Source organism: Pseudopodoces humilis, chromosome 4, assembly GCF_049639895.1.
Source record: "Pseudopodoces humilis isolate 2021_Gansu_Grassland_sample_001 chromosome 4, ASM4963989v1, whole genome shotgun sequence".
NCBI lineage: Eukaryota > Metazoa > Chordata > Aves > Passeriformes > Paridae > Pseudopodoces > Pseudopodoces humilis.
The window spans coordinates 26,113,768-26,136,468 of record NC_142203.1 but is presented as its reverse complement, the minus strand read 5'-3'; the positions used below and the strand labels follow the sequence as shown (position 1 = coordinate 26,136,468).

The following is a 22,701-nucleotide window of genomic DNA, read 5'->3' as shown; positions in this document are numbered from 1 at the left end:
CAAAGTCCTTCCTTTTCCTCTCCCAACTAGCTTTATCCAGTCTAGTTCACATTTCGGTGGAAATGGTTTGACTCTTGATATCCTCTGTCTCTCAGTTTCACTTATTCTGTTAGATTGTTTGTTAATCAGCTGAACTGAGACGGGCTAAACTATTCAAAATAGATTAGTCCCGAAAGGTAAGTCTTTAAAGAAAGCCAACACCAGCAATGCTTACAGAATCGTGCTCATCTAGAGATTACTCTACTTGTACTGATGGTTCTCTCTTTACAGGAAATGCTGGCTCAGGAAGGACCTTTCCTAAACTGTGTCCTGAATTACACAGTGACTCAGAGGGCTGCCTGATTTCACTGACAGATAGCTATCCAGCAATTGTAGGTTCACTACCACTTTAGTGAAAGCAACAACATCAGCTAATGTTAAGAGCCGTTTTTCAGAGAAATCCCAGAGCAGCCAAAGACAAGAGCAGCTGTAGTGAACTTTATCCATTTTAGCAATGGCATACAATGTCTTACATTTCTCTCCCAAGATTTTCAGGTTTCTGCAGCAAGATGGCAGGTTTAACTAGGAATTGGCTGTATGGAAACACACCAGGCTTTCTTCTTAATTTTTCTTTTTATGCTCCAGACAATGGAGATGAAATGGAAGGAGAAGTACAAATTCTTGTTTCAATTTGTATCAACTATAATTTCTCTGCTTCACCCTCCTCTTTTGATGGATCTTACTTCCTTACACAATACACACCTCATTTTTCCCTTTCAGACCCCAAAACCAACCATGGCCACAGGGTTCATGACACCACTAAACAGCAACACTACACTGTCTCCTTTCCTGTGGGAGCACCTCACAGGCTGGAATGTCCAACCAGATGATTTTAAGTCATGGTGGCTGCTAGCTGAAGACTTCCCATCAAAACCAAATCAAGAAGTAACTCTGATAGCTGGTGGGACATTTCTATGTATTATTCCTTAGCGCAAGTTTTTGCTATTTTTGTATTTTCAGTGCCACTGCTGGGAGAAATAACAGTAAATAAAGCCTGAGCTAATACATTCACAAGGCCAAACGGGTACATAATGTCTTCCCTAATTTTCTAATTTAGCAAGATGACCTAACAGACTGAAAGCAGAAGGGATACTGGAGTTAATGAGTGACTAGGAAGCAAGACTTCAGAGAGGATCACTGGGAAGGACACCTGGTATTGGGCTGTATGAAACTTTGTCGGCATCTTGAGGAGTCACAGAAGTGCTGGTGACTGCCTTCTGGGTGACAGAGGCTTTCTTACCTTCAAGCCAGTATGTGACCATGTCTCCTTTCCCCTAAGGAAGAATATTAGTCATGGGGTTATAACACTGTCTGTCATTTATGAAATAATTTTCTTACTACAACTCAAAACAGGTCCCAAAAAGAGAAATACGTGCTTGTCAGCCACTTTACATAGAGGAAAAATGAGGCATAAAACATTTCCTTAAAAGATAATGCCAGTATATGCTAGTTTTGCATTAGTTAACATTTAGTGGGGAAAAAAAAAAGAAAAAAAAAAGCCTCCTACAAAAATAATTTTTCTAGAAAAAGCTACTAAAATCTTCCTCTGTACCTAAATAAACCCCAATAGCTAACTAACTCTAAAAATTAACAACTTTTTAAACCATTTAAAAGCTAAGTCCACCTCTGTAAATTCTACATTTAGAAAACAAACAACTCCAAAAAACCTCTCTCCTCCTCCCTGCCCTGCCCCTGCCATTGGCCCAAGCCAAAGTCCACCAAGCTCCAAAAATCCAGGCCAAGCAGAGAGAGAGGCCCAGCACAACCTAAAATCCATCGCCGTAATTCATTCAACCTCTGCCCATAACCATCTGCAAGCCTAAGTAAGATACTAACCCTTTCACTGCACAAATAAAACCTACAAACCTCAGTCTTCCCCTCAGTGAAAAAAGAATATAAAGTAAAAACACATAAAAAAACCCCACATAAAAACACTAAAATTGATTTTAAAAAAATCATGTTCTGAATTAAAAAGCTTTAAACTACCCTAATATTACAACTAAAAATCATTTTAATAAAGCCATAAAAATAAACTATAATACAATAAAATATCCTCTATAATTCATAAAAAATATAAAGAAAGAAAATATTCAAACTATAAATATAAATAGAAGCAACCATAATTAAACAAAACAAATGTTAAAAAAGTTATCCCATAAAAAACTTAAATAAAAAAATTAATAAAAGCCCTTTACCCCACGAAGAAAAAACCCTCTATTTTCAAAAAAAAATAATCACAAAAATAAAAGAAAAAACCTTTACTTTTAAACAACTCATCCTTAAAATAATACCCCATAAATTAACATAAACCATAAACTCAGCTGTGTGAAGGCTGTAAAAATAAAAAAAAACTTCACAATTGCAATTTTTTTCCCAAACAACTACTGTTTATAAAAATAAAGACAAAAAACCTCTTTCTTATTAAAAAAATCAAGCAAAAATATTCTAAAAAATTTATTCTAATTATTTTTATCTTTTAATTCTATTAATAAAATTTTCTTCATACCTTTTAAATTTAAACCTATTTTACCCTCCTCCTAATCCATTTCTCACAACAAAAAATAAATAAATACACTAATAATTTTAACCAACACTAAACCTACCACATTATTTAATACATTAACAAAAATCTCAACAAACCTAAACCACTACACAGTAGTACCAGTTAAAACAATTCTTTGAAGTTCCATCCAAAACTGGGTCCACAAGTATGTTAATTCTCTTGTGGAACTCATGTGATGATTTGTCATGTCTCTGAAGGACCTTTCTTTATTTCAAGCAGTTGTAACAGTGAATGTGCCATGCAGGACTTCCAAGCTTGACTAAGTCCTTCATCTCTGACTTACCAGGTTTGTCTCATGAACAAGAGCATGGAACTTGTCCTGTCTTAAAGTGTGAACCTGGTCTCTTCAGATACTGGAATTAGTCTAACAAAAGCACTGTGAGGTACAGAGGACTAGAATGTATAGAGAACTGCATGGGTTAAAATTCAGGGACTCCAGAGTACTTTCACATTCTCCTTTCTGAAAAGCTGAGTGTAAATGTTGCATACACACCTTGACTTGTAAATTCCCACGGCATACTAACACATACTCTCCAATCTGCTCCAACAGCTGGTATGCACTTGAACTGCACTGTATTTTAAGAGCTGGAAAGAAATAGAAATATCATATTAGCAAAAATTATACATCTAAGACAGATCCATCTCCCAAAGTGTGTCAAAAATTTCAGGACTCATTAATGAACTCCCCCTTGGGTTTCTTTTTCAAGTCTTTGCTTTCATTCCTTGTTATTTGTTCTTCAAAATGTTTGCATATAAGCTCTAGTATCCTGGCCTGTTTGTAAGAGCATCTCAGGACAAATATGAGGCTGTCAACAAGCACTACTCTTCACATTCTGCATCTAATAATATTTTTGTACTCTTCACAGTTGTCTATCTTTGCTACTGATAAGCACCCTTCTCATATGATGAAGAAAACTATACACAGTTCTACCTCCTGGTCAATAAAGAGCCAGTGCTTTCTTTGCACATTCAGTTTTCAGTGAAGTCTAAACATTAAGGAAACAGCCATCCGTGCTCTCACTCCAAACCTTTAAATTAAAACATATGGAAGAGATTATATTAACATAATTCCACAATTATTTTAACAATGTGATTTTTCCTTAGTTGAAATTTTATCTTCATGTAAACCATGTAAACCTCACCTATCTTGCCTTTTGCAAATGATGGAGGAAGGACCAAGAAGGAGGACAGATAGAAGAAATTCTACTTTTGCTGAAAAGCAAAATTTTACCAAAATTTTAAAAAATTTCAAAAATTTTTGTAACATTCTGTGACACAGAGCCAATCATAATGATTCTTTGTTTAAAAAAAAATCCCAGATGATAGTAGGATTGGCTAAGATTTTCTGACTGATTTTACCTATATCAGAAAATGACAGTTCTATAATGCCCACTTTTATTTGTTTACATGTTTTTAGAGTCTTGGAACATTGCCTGTAGATCAGGAGATATATGTTCCAACATATATATACGAGATACATATCTCAGAAATATACTTTGCAGTAGATACATTATATTTCAGCTTGTCATCTTGCTTGAAAACAAGACACTAGCACTCAGATACCAGGTAATAGCATTTTTAATGCACGTTGCTAGTAGTTAATCTATTTTAAACCAATCATCTTAGGGTTAAAACTTGGTAATGTAATTTGAGGTCCTCACTATGTGGCCAGAAAAAGAGGGAGGGAAAACAAAGGCTTGAAAGATAAATGTTCTCTTTATTTCTAGATCTATAGTGTTGATGCACCATCTAAGAAAGAAACTGGCATACAGAGCAAAAGATAACCTGTAAAGATGGAAGCAGATTTTGAAGGTATTAGTTTTAAAGGAGTTCAGATAAGATGACACAAGAAGTATGAAAGGAGTTATCTGGGAGACTGGCAGAAAAAAAAATGAAGTTATATATGTTCCACCCAGGTTAGCATTTGCTTTGGAAAAATAAAAATGGTGAGAAGGAATGGATGCTAGTTATTCTCAAATCCTTTCAAAACTTTCAAATCCATAATTTAGGACCATTCCCCTGCCTTTCTGCCTTGTTTTTGGTGGATCATAATAGATATTGAAGGCATCAGTTTTTACCATTAAATTAAACTTGAAGAATCTTGTATGTGCCTAGTTCATTTACAATGCATTGCGATGTGAGCCATAAAATTACTCAGCTTTGTTTCAAGAATGAAAGGAGACAAGCCATGAGGGTTCTGTGACATTGGATCACTCTATTTCTTTTTTTTTCAGTTTTTGTAGATCAGCTAAAATATTTCAGAATCTAAGATTCAAATGTTCATATTGGCTAAAGACAAAGCTTGCTAAGTAAACTTGGAGCTCTGTTATTTCTTAGGAAGAAGCAGTGAGAATACCTCCACAGAAACTCTGTTTAGACTCTTTTCTAGCGGACACATACATATTATATATGTAATATGTATACATACATATTACATTACATACATATTACATTACATACATATTACAATAAATAATAAATAAACAATATTCAAAAATATACACAATCTTCTACAACACAGACACAGCTCCCATGGTGTCCTACTGTTTATTGTGTTCTCCATTACAGAAAGTTATCAGAAATAAAAGAGGAATAATGAAAATATTTTTACCATAAATCCAGCTGGGTGCCAGGAACAAATAGAAACAGTGAGCATAACCACTTGCCTCTCATTTTGTTTTATTTCTACCTTTTTTTACTGTAGAGAACTTCAAAGCCACAAAAATCTCTTTCTGAGACATGAGAAATATGGGGATCTGGTTACAAAAACAGTTGTAGAGAATACCACTCAAATAATTTGTCCCTAGGCAGACTGGACACAGAAATCAAGAACTTCTTTACAGGATTCAGAATCATTTGAATAGGTCAGGACTCAAAACTCAGCCTAACATTTTTAAGAACTAATTCAGGGATGATTAAAAACCCCACCTGCAGTTTGTTCCTTATTACCTTCACTGGTAGATTCCATCCTGGAAGCTGTGTTCACAGTATCTCCAAATAAACAGTACCGTGGCATTTTTGTTCCAACAACTCCAGCTACAACTGCCCCTGTCAAGAAATAGAAAACAAGACATTTTGTGTTTATAAATCACATAATCAGTCATGCAGCCTTGTGGTTGCTTCCCACACTATCTTAAATCTAATTTGTTAACCAAATAAAGTCTGAGTGTCAGTATTGTCTTTACATGGGTTACAAATCTGTCTTAAAAGTGATTTAAAACATAGAAGACAATGTATGCTGATTAGTTGGAAGATGCTGGGCTGCACAGGACATATACAACTCTGTCTATCAAGAAGGAATTGCAATCATACATCAAATTAAATCAGGGAGCTAGGAGTCTGACAGTGAAGGCTAGATCAGAGTGTCAAAAAACAACTCACTGTTTTGAGAAGAGAACAGCTGATAAAGAAAAACAACAGATACAGAATGGCAGTTCTAACTCACATCAGCAAAGGCAAAGGGGTTGTGGGATGTTTCCAATGTTGTATTCAAAACTGAGGTACCAATATCCCATGTATCCAATAAATTATTCTGTTGGGATGACCTCTATATTGTGTTCCACTGCACATAAAAAAATTAACTTTTTTTTTTAAATGGAGAGGAAATGGCCACTACAGATCTTTTTGTAAGGCAAGAGGAAGAATCTTTTGCAGCTTTCTCAACATACCTGAATGTATTCCTGCTCTTATCTTTAGGAGGGTATTGGGCTTGTGTGGAATCTTAAAAATCTTGCAGACATCCAGAAGATCTAAAGCCATGCTTGCGATCTCACCAGCATGAAGGATCCCATTCTCCTTGGGTACTCCTGACACCACCATATCTTAACATAACAACGCAACTGTGTTAACCTTTGGCATTACACAGAGATTTACTAAAGTACACTGCCTACAATAAAAAAAATACATTAAAATATTAAAAAAAAAAAAAAGGAGCCCTGTTCCTTCATATCCTAAGGCACAGTTGTGCCTGCTGAGCAAAAAGGCCAGAAACAAATGAAGGCTAGGGCAATGGTTCATGTGTGGAATTACCTTAGGTATGAAAAATTTTGTATTTCAACCTTATTTTTATATAAGATTTATTCCCTCCAATCCTTTCTTTCTTTGTTCATCCTCCCGTCCACTGAGAATGCTTAAAGTGGGACAGGCAGTGCAAATACACCTTTTTCATTGGGCAGATATTATAAAAAAGGGCAATGACTCCTACTAGACATTGTCCTATGCTTCCTGCACTATGCTTTAAAAACTGATGACAAGTTCTTGGGGTCCCAGAGTGCTGAGCTGGACAGCCATGACTGTGAGAATGATAAACTCCCACTAAAACCTGAATTTATGTGGGATTTGCTGCTCTAGTTTGGCCCCTGTAAATCTATGGCACGTGATGGGATTCATCCCATAGTGATCAAAGAACTGGTGAAATCATTGTAAGATCTCTGAAAATACTTTTTAAATGGTCATGGAAATCTGGAGAGGTCCTAGTCTACTGGAAGCTGGCAAATGTCCAAACTTTCAAGAAAGGGAAGAGGGAGAACCCTGCAAACTACAGGCCTGTCACTTCAATGGCCAGCAGAATTCTGGAGAAGGTTTTTCTGGGAGGTAATGAAAAATATCTGAAAGACAACACAGTCATTGGTCACAGCCAGAATGGCTTCATAAGCAGAAAGCCCTGATTGTCAGATCTGATTTCCTTTTATGACAGGATAACCCACCCAGGTGATGAAGGGAAGCCAGCTGATGTAATCTTTTTGGATTTCAGTAAAGCTTTTTGATACTGCTTCTCCCAGGATCCTTCTGGACAAGCTGTCTGGCATGCAACTGGATAAACACATCACAGGATGGGTGAGCAGCTGAGGGTCAGGCACAAAAGGTTACTGTGAATGGAGTGACATGAGACTGGTGACGTGTCACTAGAGGAGTTTCATGGGGCTCCATCCTCAGCCCTGTGCTCTTCAACACCTTCATAAATGGCTTGGACACAGAATTGGAAGGGATACCGAGTCTGCCAGTGCTACTAAATTGCCTTACAAGCATAAAGGCCCTGCTAAGAGACCCTGAGAAATTAGAGGACTGGGCAATCACCAAATTTGTGTTTAAGTGTTAGATTCTGCTCCTGGGATGGGGCAACCCTGGATGTGCAGACAGACTAGGAAAGGAGAGGCTGGAAAACAGAAATGAGTGCAGGAAAGGGGCCTGGGGATCCTGGTTGAAGCTGACCCTGAGCCAGCAGTGCCCTGGCAGGCAGGAGGGCCCCGGTGTCCTGGGGTGCATCAGGCCCAGCATCACAGCCGGGCAAGGGAGGGGATTGTCCTGCTCTGCTCTGAGCTGGGGCAGCCTCACCTCGAGTGCTGGGGGCAGGTCTGGGTGCCACAACACAAAAAAGACATTGAGCTGTTAGAGAGTGTTCAAAGGACAACCACAGGGAGGGAGAGTGAAGGGCTTTGAGGAGAAACCGTGTGAGGAGTGGCTGAGGTCACTTGGTCTGTTCAGCCTGAAGGAGACTGAGGGGAGACCTCACTGCAGTGACAGCTTCCTTGGGAGGGGAAGAGGAGGGGCAGGCACTGATCTCTGCTCTGAGGGGATGCCCTGAAACTGTGTCAGGGGATGTTTAGGCTGGATATCAAGAGAAGGTTCTTCACCCAGAGGGTGGCTGGGCACTGGAAGAGGGTCCCCAGGGAAGTGATCACAGCACGAAGCCTGACAGAGCTCAAGAAGTGTTTGGACAGCAATGTCAGGTACATGGTGTGACTCTTTAGGATGGTGCTGTGCAGGGCCAGGAGTTGGACTCTATGATCCTTGATCCTATGATATCCCTTCCAACTCAGAATATTCTATGATTCTTTGATCCTGTTACTGTGTAGGGTAAGCAACCTATGTTTTAGGGATCTGTGGATTACATTTCTTTCAGGACTTTTATGATGTGTTCAGTAATCCCATGGAGAAAAAAGAGCAGTTTTTTTTTCCCCATATCTCTTACAGGTATTCTGTCTGTCTCATCCAAAAACCCTGTTAGATTTCTTTAGGTTTTATGGAACTCCATTTTAATCATAGTCTATCCCCAGCAGATTGCCACAGTAGCAAATATAGAGGCATTTTCCTATAAAACTCAAAAAGAGGCAGTCAAGCCCCTACAGTGCATTATGAGAAAGAAGATTGTTATGGTCTTTGCAAAAAAGATAGATAATAAAGCTTAGGGTATGGCATCTATGATCTCATATAGAAGGTCATTTTTTTACTTGTGTTCCTGTCATACAGAATACAACTGGGATTAATCTGCTGCCAAGACTTAAAACCAGACCTCACTAATCATAGGAACCAAATAAAGAGCAGCAGTATTTTACTCAATTATTTTGTCCCATTCATATCATCATTATTATATGTTCCATTATCAATCATACAAATGACTAAAGGTATGCAGGAAAATGTTCCTAAAGTTTGCTAGGGCTCTGGTAGGACTCATCTCCTGATTGTTTTATTCGGTCTTCCCAGTGGTAAGAAGTTTTCCAAACCTCCTTCAGCTCTTCTTGTCACCAGAGAGTCTCTATCTTAATGCTCCAGGCCCCATCTTTGTCCACAGCTCAAGGAACTTACAGGCATCTCCTATTGTCTCCACCTTATAGACATCATAGTTATCTATGATTTCATCAAAAGCGGTGTAAAGTTTGTTCAAGAGATCTACCACTTGATATGGCGTGCTACTGCTGGACAGCTCAGTGAAGCCAACAATGTCACTGTTAAAACAACAGAAAGAATGTAATCATCCATTGTCCTAATCATTGCTGATTAGTAATTTTAAATACACAGTAAAATTTTCTCAATGCAATTACATCAACATTTTCTTTTCAATAATTCTTTCACTAAGATTCTTACTGGATAGTTTTGTCTTCATTTATTTATATTTACAAAAGACTCCATTAAAAAGAATGGACTGACGCAAGTCTTTTTGCTTATCAATGCAGTAAAGTAATTTACATGTAGACTTTAATCTGGAACAGACTAAGCAGTCTTCAGTTTTAGGTTATGTATAAATGAAAAAAAGAGAACTTGATATCTGTTCATTTATGACAAGTGAAGGCATGCCATTTATATGTTGCTTCCTGTACACATAAAAAGAATTAAAATTGTAAATCCATGTGGACTTTAAGGATAGATGAATTTACTTTACACAGGCTAAATGGTGGATTCTTTACTTAGACCTATCTTATAAAACATGCATTCATGCATGTGTAACACATGTAAAGTGATGTGCTGCTGTTCGTTAGAGCTCCAGAGTAATGTAATTTTTTATTTAAGTAATAATAATAATAAATAGGGAGGTGTGAGAATTTTGAAAGACTTTTTTTTACAGAGGCACCTGTTCCAATAAATAGCAGTTTAGATATAAATTCTGTACTCAGTTAGGGGCTTCACCTGCACTAGAAGCCTAGAAGGTTCTTCTGTAGGAGTTAGTTCTAGTCCTATCTTTCATTTTTATTTACCTGAAGAAGATGGTGGCACTTGAGTAACTTTGAGCTTGTGCATGTTTTCCCTGCCTGAGATCATCTGCTACTTGTTTTGGTAACATACCTGTTGTAGAAAGTAGAGCATTGTAATTTTTTTATATGGATAAAAGAATACACTAAACATAACATGTTGTTTTAAAGGCACAAAAAATGTTCATAAATGCAAAATGTTATGAAAATGAGAAACATTTTTGCATGAAAATCTGCTCTGCTGTAATGTGAGAATTCACAAATAAATCTCACTGATAACACATCCAGATTTTTTACATGGCCCATAATTTTTAGGCCAAACAAACCAGTACCTACACATTCCAAGAAAGAGTAAGGTTAGATTCTAATAGTGTGATCTGGGATTTTACTAATTTCTTCTTTGTCAACTGTTTGCTAGTGTCTTCTACCTGTGTTAGGTTTGTTTACTGTCTCTTCCCTATTACTTTTTTTTTTTAATCATCTTTGTTCCCCCTATCTTGCACTGTTTTTTCCTCTCTTACATGCTATTCCCATCTCTTTATGCCTTTTTATCTTACAAAATTCTGGAACATATACTGCCATCAAAAGCAACCAGCTACAATTCCACAACATTTATAACTATGTAAAAGGCCTGCCACAGTGATGCAAAGTCACTGTGGATTTTGGGCCAAAAGCTCTCAGATTAATGTACTGATTTCTAAAGGGGAAATACAGAAAGTAGCTAAATATCTTTCCAGATTTGCAAGAAAAAAGTATATTAATCCTTTGCTAGCTAAATGTTACCCATTAAATAATCACCTATCAAAAGGTTATTGTTTGTAGTTACACAGCTGAAATAAAATTTTTATTGAGAAGAATGTTCAAAATTTTTTTCTTTGTAACTTACTATACAACAGACGATCAGTCTTCTGTTTTTCATGCATTAAATCCTGAGTTCTCTCAGAAACTAGTATCTCCAGATGTTTGTTGTATTTCTCCATCTAAATAACAAAGAATTTTCCAAAATTGTTCAAAAATTCATCTTTTAACTGAAACAGATGCCTAGTTGGATAGGATTTAAGTATTTGAATGATTCTGCTTTGGAAACATTCAGAGATAAAAAAGGGGACAGGTCTAAGAAGCTTGACACTTTTTTACAAAATCCAAAGATCAGATTTCTCCTTAAGTAAATTTATGCATCTAGACTCAAGGTTGTTGCTTACAGACAAGACAGCAGGAGGCAATTTCAGCTTTTCAAATTTCATGCAAACTTTAGGGGTCAAATGCAATGCACAGAGCAACCTGCAGACAAAATCTTAACAAAACAAAAGGTATCTAAATCTCAATCTTTTATCAAAAGGTCACAATGCTCTTTCATAAACTACCTTGCTATGCTAGTCTATGCTTTGTTTTTTGCATCCCTCCTCTGTGTGAGGAAATAGTCTGTGGAGGCAGGAATCTTCTTTCTCTGCTGATGGGCTTGAGATACTCTGCTCAAAATGATTAATAAACATGCTATTTGTAGCAAGCAGGGATTCTATATCCCTGGTAGTATAAGACTACTGAGTCACAGGAAAGGAGGAATATAGTTTGCAAGCAACATTTGACAGACAAAAAAAAAAAATTGTTTAACCCTGAAGAAGTTGAGAAAGTTAAAAAACTGAATGAGGACAAAAGCTGGGTTTCAAGCAGAACTACAGCTACAGTCAACCCAACAGAACTGAACAAGTAACTGTGGATTTTTTCACCAAACAAAGGCAATAAGATAAAAAAGAAAAACAACCCTAAGGATGGAGGTAGAAGCTATTGAAAGTGAGCAGATTGGATTGGATTAAAAATCTAAATTTACCAGAGTCATCATCATGTCAACAGGGCTAACAGGATTCATTTTGTACAGTGTTTTCTTGACTTGCTCAAATGTAGGCCTTTGAGATGGATTACTTTTTCTGCACCTTTCAATTAACTGCAGAAGGGAAAGAGAGAAAAGCAAACAGCCATTTATTATTCCAAGCACAAGCAGTATCTTAAGTTAATGCTTCTGTTTCCTTGGTGCCAACTGGCTGTGTGGAGCTCTATATGCAGCTGGTGGAAAGCATTAGAACTGTACTGAATCTTCTGGAGTTGCACAGGTTCTTGCTGAATGAAAGATACCAGTTCATGAAAATGCTGCTGTGGGAAATCAGGAGTAAGATATACACATTCCTTCTGCTGAACACTGCTTAAGCTCTTGTCTTGTGCAGTTATGCTGTTGGAGTCACATACTGTTTTCAGAGGACTAGTCTGTATACAAATTTCACAAAGGATTAAGAGCTGAAGAACCCCTTAAGAATGTTATAATCTTTTAATCTTTCTGATTAAAAGCTTGTGATGCTAAGGAGAAGTATTTTTACATTTATGTTGCTACAAACCAGCAAAGGTGAATTATATAGCACTTAAACTGAAATGAGGATGACCTCATCTTGTTCTGATTTAATTAAACTAGGAGGGGGTGTACTTTATTGAGGCTACTGAAGGGAAAGACTTGTTGCATAAGAAACAAACCAAACTCATAGTTTGCCTAAGACAGACTTCATTATGTGAAAGCCCTCTGTCAGTGAGCTAGATATTACTAACATAAAATATGTATGGAATTCAACACTTTATAATAAAATGAAATTGCACAAAAATCAATGATTGGATATTAAAAACATAATCTATTACACCGGCAGCTGGAGGGGACAACTGAATTCTTCACTGTCACAATGACAGGTTTTTTTATTATGGATTTTAAATATTATCATTTTGCCTTGTTTGAGGTATACTTCTTGATTTCTGGATTATTTATAGTTATCAAAGGTAATATTGCCATAAAACTTCTATGACGTGTTATAAATTCACTTCAATAAATGATTTTTATACACAGTATTGTATTTTACTCACCTCTACATAATCTGTGGGACATGGGCAAGAATTCTCAGCTTTTCCTGAAATTAATTCTGCCAAAGGTGGGCACCAAGAACATTCAGCTGAATGCACATCGTCTTTCTAGAGAAAAGATGTTTCAAAACAATATTGAAACAAGTGTTATGGTTCTCATGCCAGCCACTGAAAATATATTACTATTATCATCATCACTTTTATAACATCTTCCCTATCACTTCTAAGTCAGCTTTTTTTTACATAAGAGCACAAGGGAGAAGAAAGGATAAAAAAAAAAAAACAACTATAACCCAGTCTAAAATGGGTCAACTTGTCTAAAAGCTTTTTCATGGCTCACAGGCTTTAATCTCAATGTTTATATGACATAACTTTTGAAACAAACAAACACCTGGCGAGATATTGGGAAACTTTTAAGAGACCACAGGGACTATATTAGTCTATTCTCACAAACTGTGAGAACTGGAAAAATGGTAGTTTCAAGTCTTCATTGTTACAACTCTTGTTAAGCAAATTATTTCAGAGAGAACATGGTTATACATCCAGACCATCTGCTTTCAATTTCAAGGTGCATTCTTTTTGTGTTTGCTATTTAGCAGTGATCAAAAGACACATGCAAAACAGACATTTTCATTATGGAGAGCAGCTAATTTGTTTTTCTAGGTTATTCTTATCACTAAGATTCCACTAAAGGGCCTGTAAATTACAGGAAAAGGAAGAAGCAGTAGAAAAAGGAAGATATTAATACATACATTCTCCCTGCATCCACCTAGCCATTATGCCTCACAAAACTAATCAAAAGGCAGTTTTGGAGCTACATTATTTTTATCATATGCTCTTCTGCAAAGCTCTGAAGTTTCAGTTCCATGGGAACTGAACTGGCATTCATAAGCTCAAAAAGTAACTCAAAGGTGCAGTAGCTCAAATTATGGTTTGTATCATCAGCAGAAACAGAAACAAAGTTGCCATATTCTACAGATAGTTCATATTTACTTACTGCCAGAGGGTCGCTTCTTGTAGCAATTTCTAGTAAAATGATGGCATAACTGCAGAAAAAAATTAAGAAAAATCTTAATGCAATAACAGTTAATTGAGTCAGTGATTTCTTCTTCTCATGATTTCTTATTCTTCCCCATTCTATTACTGAAAGCCCAGTATCTCAAAAAGAATGACAGCAATGGTACTGCTACTTCTTACTATGTGTTTTCAGAGGTCTGTTACTGAATGTTTCAAAGCATTTCCCTCTCATGGTTGTAAGTACCAGAGATGTTTGAGTTTGCGGGAGAGCAAAGCAATTTTTACTGTAAGAATTAATGGAATCCAAGGTGATATGTGCAGGTTTATGTATGTGATTCCTATCAATTAAACACAGAGTTCTGATTTTTGCTCCTATCAGGGGTCAGGAGCAGGTTCATCAGAATCACCAGTAGGAGGAGTAGCTTTTTTTCAGCCACTGGAAAGATCACTGTTCTAGAAAATCCACATAAAGCCTGTGTGTCCAGAGGAGATATATTTTTCTGCTTGTTTCTTCTGAATTATATTTTCATGGTCATTATCTTCCTCAGTTGAACTAAGGTCAAATACATTCATCAAGGATGAAGAAAGGAAAATGACGGTAAAAATAGAGAATTTAGTCTTTTTTCTGAACTCATTGGATATATTTCAGAGCAGAGGTCTCTTAGAAGCAAGCCAACAGGCTGGATAAAGATGCCTCTTTATATAGCGGAAATGTGTAATAATTTACCCCTGCATGCCTCTTGGCTTGGTAACATTTACTTTTTTGGAGAATACTGATTTTCAATCTATTGTGCTGCTAATGGTTGCACTGCTTTGTAAGACATTCTGTTGATAAGAGGATATGTTTATCTATCTTTCAGCCTACTTGTGGACCACCACTGGAAAATAAAATAATGTATATAAAACATGATGAATAATTTAGAAATTAATCTAAAGAGATTTTTATATTAATTTTGTGGTGATTTGGTAGGTGAGGCAGCAAAGCTGAAACAGATTTTCAAGGATAATAATTAGATGATAGTAAGTCTGATAAAGCAGTATTGGTTTAATTCATCTTCAGCTGCATTGCCCAATAAAATTCACTATCCATTGTGGATAGTGAAATTCATATGACGATTACAAATCATGAAGAACCAGTGTTAGAGAAACTGTGACTTGAAACAGCCTCTTTAGCTCAAAACAAGAGCTACATTCATGCTCCTGCTCTCATTTCCATTTTAGCTTTCCCATCTGACCAACACTTTGCCTAGAGAACTTGAAAAGCCAGTGATTCATCTGTAAGAGCACACTAAATTACAAGTCCCACTCCTGCAGTTTCTACTCATTTTTTATTTGGGCCTCACTTTCAGGAATATTAATGGAATTTTTGCACGGATAAAAACTGAGGATTTCAAGATTGAATCAATGCTGCCTGGCCAGTGAGGCCAAATACATGTATCAGGAAGGCTTACCTCCTGCTTATATCATCAATCACAAAATTTGTTAAAATGCAAATTCTGAAAGAACAGCCCAGATAAAAAAGACAACCCTTTCAATCATACAGGGTACTTCTCTATCTTCCCTGCCTGCTTGTTCTCCCTTTTTTGGTGTTATCTCTCACTGCTTTTACCTTTTCTTTAACCAATAAATTAATACCTGCAGTGCCACAAAAGAAGATGTGGATTTTGCAGACATGTGGGTGGGACAGCAAGATAAATCCAGGAAACATTCACTGAATCTGTCAAAAGTTCATTGTAGACATATATGATATGAGAAGCAAATCAGATCTTAGGACTATTAAAAGGGGAACCCTTGGCAAGAAATGCCTTGAGGAGGCAAAGTTGTCTGCAAAGTCAAATAATGATACCTATCCAGAACAGGAGCAATGTGAGAACAAGTCAAGGAAACATTTTCTGAGATGCATTTTGGCTGCAGGGCAATGGTAAACTGGAATGCATAAGACAATCCTAAAATTATTGTTCAGTTGGAGCATAGCTCTTTCAAAGACTACTTCATGTTGAAGAAGTACAGAGCAACATGGACAAATGACAGTAGACAGAAATACCAACACAGTCCAAAATTCCTTAGCTGAGCAATTTTGGAACAAATTCTAAAGGCATATTTAAGCCTATAGGCAGATATACTACTGAGACTTCAAATTCTTGTTCAGTTAATCTGATAGAATAGATAAAAGTTAATGATATTCAAGTACATTTTATATGCAGACATTTGTTTACAATTGTGCTCCCACTTATCTGAAAAGTGGGTGGATAGAAGCAATCCACCACTAGTAGGGAAAGCCACTGGAAAGTGATCTTCTATAAATGCTTTCAAAAGGAAAGGAATGAAATTATTTGCTAGTGCATCCATTTTTTTCCCTACTCTTTATATTTCCTCTGTAAACCAAACATTGTCACCATGTAAATGCCCCCAAATAATTGTATTGACATTGAGTTATAGAATTATAGGATGCATATGTGCATTATGACATTCTAGAACATCGATGCTATTAACTTTTAAAGTATTACCGTTGTTGAAAATAATTTACTTTTCATAACAACAACAGCAACAAGGATAATTAGATAGCAGCAGATCTTTATGCCTTTTCATCTTACCAGTCAAGTGACTCCTTATAAATAATTTGGCCAACTCTGCTTTTAAATAATGTCAGTGAATTCAGTATTTGGTTATGTAACTTGAAAGAGAAGATCCTGTGATATCTATGCTGTTGTATATTCCAGATTCCACTTCTATATTCCAATCCTTTTAAAAACACAATCAAATAGATACCTGGAGTGACAGCAGAATTACAGCAGGCCTAACTGCAGTTAAAGAATACTCAAAATTACTAAAAGCTAGATCAGGAAAACTTAGTTACCTATAGACATCTGCCATAGAGCTGGGTTCAAAATCTGAAAGAGTACGTATTTCAGGAGCTGTGTAAATCTGTAACAAAGGCTGCTGGGATGAACTTGATCCATCAGGAGTATCTTCTTTTCTGTATGACTGCAAGCCATAATCTAAAATGGAAGAAAACAGGAAGGAAACTATTCAGTGGATACTTCCCTGAAAAATGTGCAGTAGCAGACAGTAACACAGCTAGTCTAAAGAATTTCATTTTCCCTATTCTAAATACATATCTTAGTCTAGAAATAGTGGTGTTTGGGTGGTCTTGCCCCCATAAACTACTGAAAATGTAGCATCTTAAAAACAAAATATTTGGGCAAGAATGAATTAGAATAGGGAAACTGAACTATGTGATCCATTGCAATCAGAATTATTTTACAATTTTATCAAATTATGTTCAGATAATAGTCTCAACTCAGTGCAAGAGTTAGCATGTAAATACAGGTTTCTTTTCTACTTTGTCCCTTGATCCTTATCTCTGGTGGCAGGTTGCTCAACTAATTACTAGTTAGACAGACTAACAACTGAAAATCAGATGGTGGGCGTTACTTGAACACCACTAGCATCAGAACAAAGGCAGCATAGATGTGAAACATCTTTCCATCTATACTTCTAGCCTAATATAGAAGGAATTCTTAGCATATGACTCAGAACCAGGAAGGAGAAAAAAAACAACTGAGTTCTGTTTTCTTTCTTACGTAAACAGTACTCTTCTGATTGTATGCAAAGGCTGGATGCAGACATCTGGTTTTATCTGGAGTGACCTCTAATTAAGATGTTCCTAGGGACTGAATCTTTATGTAGAGAACATTTTTTATAATAGCTCCCACATTTGTTATTTAGGATGTTTGTTTGACATTATTGCTTCCAGATAAACCATGAAGATTTGAAAACACTACTGTTTGACACAGAACAGAATCAAAACAGAATTTTTTAATGAATTCACAGATATCCTATTTAATTGAAAGAAGCTGTGCTAAGGTGAGGTAGTTGATTTTATTCAACTATGTCTAATTTTTATGTTTTTTCTCCAGAACAGGCTCCAAGCAGAGTTTTAAAGGCAAAGGGATACTGAAGGAGTTGAAGAAGCAAGCCTGGCCCTGTGTAGGAGCCTTAGTCATAGTACCACCAAAAAACAAATCTCCTGCTGCTGCTTTTGGAATGGGCTATGGGTTAGAGAGTACTGTGACTACTCTGGGCAAAAAGTAGAAGAGATGATCGCTGCCTCGATTCCCTTTGGCAGCTGCAAACTAAACTAGACTCGCCAGTGGATTTCCTGTTCCCAAAGGCTGTCTTCCTGTACCAAGAGTAGACCTGACCTGTAGCTCCATCTCTGGGAGAATACAATTCAACACTGTGAATAAGACTTAAAAGCTCTGAGTTGAGTCTGCTTTTCTCCATTAAACTACCTTGTGCTTACCAATCAGTCAGCATTATTACTACATCTTTTTACACCATTGTCCATGCCTCAGGTTTCTCTCTATCAAAACAGAGAATGAGGTAGAGTTTCTGCTCAGATGTTGATAGACTGAATAATTTGTGGGATCTGAAATGTGCATCTTTGACAAGTACTAAATGACTTGACTTGATAATGCAACATGAAACTTGCTTCAGCACAAGGCATTGCTAGTGAAGTCTGGTACAGTCAGCAATTCCACATGAAATGTCAACATGAAACTACTTGGGAAGAGTGTAAAATTTACAATAAGGGGTTTAGCTGGGCAGTTTTGAAAATTTTTTCTAGCTTTGTCTTTACCTGCAATTTTACAAACCCACCGGTCATCTATCACACAGTTATTAGACTTCAACCGTCCATGATACATTTTGTGGTGGTGGAGATAGGCCATTCCTTGAGCAATATCAGTAGCAAAAGAAAACCTGAAAGTCAAAAATCAGTGAGCTAGTGCTTCCATTTTCATTCAAGAATGGCTCCAAAGCCTAAAGTTTACAGAAACTATAGGGTTTTTTTCAATTTGTGTTCCCATATTCATTTTTCCAAAACACTTAAGGTGACTGTTTGAAAACCCATATCTCCCTGGGCTCACAGGCCAAGACAGTAAAGTTTGTTCTAGAAATTGTCAGTACTTTTGTATCCTTGGGAGTGCTTTCACATGTTTACAAGTGAAACAATTTTATTATCTTTTTTGCTTTATTTGGAAGGTTTCCTTCCTGAAAAGCATTTTTCTTTGCTGAAGGCAAGCATACAGCAGAAGCAGAAAGGACATGTCAAGAAGATCAATCTCAAAAAACAGTATCACTGCTTTTGTGAAAGTTTCATGGACAATGTGAGCTCATTTCTTGCATTGGTAAGAATAATAAACCACTTGCAGGTATGCTAACAATTTCACCAGTACGACTTCCCAAACAAAGATGCAGTGGATTTTAGTCAACTAGGGATACCTAACCTATCTGGGAGCAAAGTTCTAAGGGAAGAAAGAGTTTTCAAATAGTTTTGCAGTATAACTAGAGAAAGAGCTGAAAAGTAATTGGCTTAGCATTTCAAGCACTAAACATATGATTTCTCAAAACACCCAAAAGACAAGTTGGACTGAGTATGCACATTCAAATTTCCTCCCTCCCTCCCTCCCTCCCTGCCTTCCCCCCTCCCTCACTCCCTCCCTCCCTCCCTCCCTCCCTCCCTCCCTCCCTCCCTCCCTCCCTCCCTCCCTCCCTCCCTCCCTCCTCTCTACAGGCCTGTCTAGACAAGAACTTCTAAAATTAACATTTAGTCTTAAACGGCATATAGCACAGTCTATGTAATTTAGCTTTTCAGAAGCTGGATTTTTTTACCTGAAACCCCAGTTCAAAGGAATATCTTCACTGAGGAGCACATCACTCAGGCTGCCTTTGGGGCAGTACTCTGTGACAATAGCGACATTTGGAACTTCTATACAACCGCCAATGAATTTGCAGAGATTGGGATGGTCAAGTTCCCTATGATAGTCAACAAAAATCACAGCACAACAGTAATTTTCACATATGTCCCTCCTGATTTTTTAGCACAACTGGAAAACTAAGTGCCTTGTTTCACAATGAAGAGAAAAAGTAAAACAGACATAAGTCAATATTGATCTTTGCTCCCTTTCAAACAAAGTTTGAAAGAAAAAGAAATACGAATTTACAGTTACATTTGGAAAGATTTTAAGCCCTAAAAAATTAGTGTACAAATGGAACAACATACAGTTCTTAGATTTCACTTCTTACCTCACTTGCTTTACCTCTTTACGTATGGTTTTAGACAGTGTGAATGCCTTCTTCGTTATTTTCTTTATGGCCACTGTTCTACCATCACTGAAACAGAATGAAATGCTTTTTACAGTTTTAGGGCAACTTCAGAATCCAGCAATACTACAAAAATGGGCTGCATATATTTTGTAATGGGAACATCTTCGTATCTCTAGAGATGAGACAGAGAATTTAAGCATGTTGATATGTGGTATTAATCTGAATCTAAGACAAGGGACAGGACCCTGTTTCATTTGATAAAGGAACATTAGTGATTATATTCAATCAATCCCAATCTCTGGACAACATTTGGAATGAGAGTGTTAGAGTCAGTTGGGGAAGTTTGATGATGGAGTAACAGCAAAGAAAATGTCAGAGCTAGATAAACACATAAAACCACCTCCTAGCTATCCATTACTTCTTGCTACTGTTCTGCAGATCCTTCACTGGCATTTAACATATTTTTGTTCTCATGGGGTTGAGCATTCTCAGCAAAGAAGTAGCTGAATTTGATAGAGAACAAGGCAATTTTCCTTTTCAGAGTAAAGGAATTCAGTGGATATACCTGCGGGAATTTTAGTGATGTCCACCATATAAATAGAGAGCATGGGGTGTCTAGCATAGCAGTTGTAGGTGCTTCACCAATGAGACTGAATGCCCCATTCTTACATTTTTCACCAATGATAAATATTTTTGACTTTGAGTCATCCAAGGAAGGTGATGATGATGATGATGATGATGGTGATGAAAATGTCACCATTCAGAAAGAGTTCAGAAAAAAAGATCAATGCTGAACACAGTATTTCATCAATGAAGTGGCTGTGATTTTCCACAAGCTATGCTGAAGGCACTTTCTCTCTCAGCCAATGATCCCAAGTAGGCTTCTTTATCCTGCCAAGCATAGATCCTTCCCTGTGTATTCAAATGATAAGTACAGCTTCTAGTTTTGCACATGTTCTGCTCCTAGCTCTTAATTTTATCACTTCTATGGGAAAAGTTGCTTTTGCATGGCAGGATATAACATTTGTCCTTATAGTAACATGATATGCACCTTTATAATTTGATTCAGAGGTAATACGTTCTGAACCTTGAGTTGTGTCAGCTGGTTAAAGGACAAGATTTCTAACGTGCTACTGTAGAGGATGCCCTTTAATGGAGCTAAGAACCTAGTTTGCTCTGCCTGCATTTTAGAAAAAAGGGTTTTATAAAAGTCTTGGTTTGAGATACATTTTAACAGCAAGGGCCATTCATAAACACATGCAGGACATCTTATGTACCTACAATCTTTTAACAAGACTCTAAGAGAAAAGGAGAAATGACAACCAAACCAGAAGCCTGGCATGTAAAATACTCCACAGCCAGTATATGGTACAGAAGTCAGATGATGACCTTAACATACCAGATTTGGCCTAATAAGATAAATTCAAGCTTTTTTGCTGCCTATCAACGTAAAGTGGCAAGAACCAGAAATCAAGGTGAAACTAAAACAGTAGATACTGCAATAAATGAGTAGTATTGACTTACTATCTCCCCGTCTGGGTGAAATATTTCCTTCTGGACATGTTGGCAGCTGTTGTGCAGGAGCTCAGAGCAGTAACACAACTGATGTTGGAGTCACTGAGTGCTGGGGGAGCACTCATCATGCTTCCTGTTGCTGTCTGTATAATGCAATCTAAATGGGATGTGGGATGAGAAAAGGCATACAATGGTCCTTATTTATGCACAGGTGGAGACTCCAAAGACAAACAAATATAAAGAATTCTCAAAAAACTTTGCATCTCATCTGCTCTTGTTAAGAGAGAAAGCGGTGTGACTGCTGCATAAAAAGTAAAAAAGTTTCAAAGACGATTCATTGCCAGAGATACTTCTCACTAATCCTCAGGATTTTATGCAATTTTCATTTCTGTGCTCTTGAGATGATTAGCCCTTTCTGCTAGGGCTTCCTAGAAGCTGAGGACAGAACACAGGGAAGGAGAGTAAACCCTGTGCCATACTTTAACAAGTCTATTTGGAGCTCCTAGAAGACTGTAAAGTACAGGAATGTGGGAAGTGATTCTGACACCAGAGAGAAGTCAGAGGAGAGCAACAATACAGAAAGAGGAAAAAAAAAATCCCACTGATTTTCAATGTACATTTTTTAATATCAGTTGACCAGCTCACAGTAAAAAAATGGACAAATTCAAAACAAATTTAATGAACTACATGTCATGTCATAATCTCCAGTTAAAATCCAGATTTATCCAATTAGTATCAGAACTGCTGAGACCTCTCAACTCTCCCTGTTAGAAATATCTTGCTGAGGAAGTTCAACATCTCACCTTGAATCAGGACTGCCATGTTCCCACACCATAGTATTCTCCATATGCAGTTCAAAATTGCATTGACATTTGAAGCTTTCTACAGCATTCTTTCCAGAAATACATTACAGATCCCTGAGATAGCTTTGAGACTAAGACTGCATATATATCAATATCTCTAAATATGGTGCAATACACCAAAAAACTAACTTACTTTAAAAAAATAAGGCTAATATTTCATACTGAGTACTACATACCCTGGGTAGAGCACTGCAGATGTGTTTTCATTTAGGTATCTGCATTTCAGGCTACT

At 37.0% G+C, this 22,701-nt stretch overlaps 1 protein-coding gene across 1 annotated transcript in view; it reads right to left on the bottom strand.

Moving 5' to 3' along the window:
- Positions 1 to 1,163: 1,163 nt before the first annotated feature.
- The window catches only part of LOC102099290 (atrial natriuretic peptide receptor 2-like), a 36,604-nt gene continuing 15,066 nt past the window's right edge, over positions 1,164 to 22,701 (bottom strand). Inside the window, exons 9-23 of the mRNA XM_088054621.1 lie at positions 21,616 to 21,763; positions 20,071 to 20,157; positions 19,657 to 19,800; positions 18,623 to 18,744; positions 16,838 to 16,979; positions 13,964 to 14,009; positions 12,967 to 13,071; positions 11,897 to 12,010; positions 10,955 to 11,048; positions 10,075 to 10,162; positions 9,188 to 9,327; positions 6,271 to 6,423; positions 5,552 to 5,650; positions 3,096 to 3,187; positions 1,164 to 1,313 (exon numbers count right to left, since the gene is read on the bottom strand). Of these exons, the coding sequence (XP_087910747.1) occupies positions 1,164 to 1,313; positions 3,096 to 3,187; positions 5,552 to 5,650; positions 6,271 to 6,423; positions 9,188 to 9,327; positions 10,075 to 10,162; positions 10,955 to 11,048; positions 11,897 to 12,010; positions 12,967 to 13,071; positions 13,964 to 14,009; positions 16,838 to 16,979; positions 18,623 to 18,744; positions 19,657 to 19,800; positions 20,071 to 20,157; positions 21,616 to 21,763 (1,724 nt within the window). The remainder of the gene's footprint in view (positions 1,314 to 3,095; positions 3,188 to 5,551; positions 5,651 to 6,270; positions 6,424 to 9,187; positions 9,328 to 10,074; positions 10,163 to 10,954; positions 11,049 to 11,896; positions 12,011 to 12,966; positions 13,072 to 13,963; positions 14,010 to 16,837; positions 16,980 to 18,622; positions 18,745 to 19,656; positions 19,801 to 20,070; positions 20,158 to 21,615; positions 21,764 to 22,701) is intronic.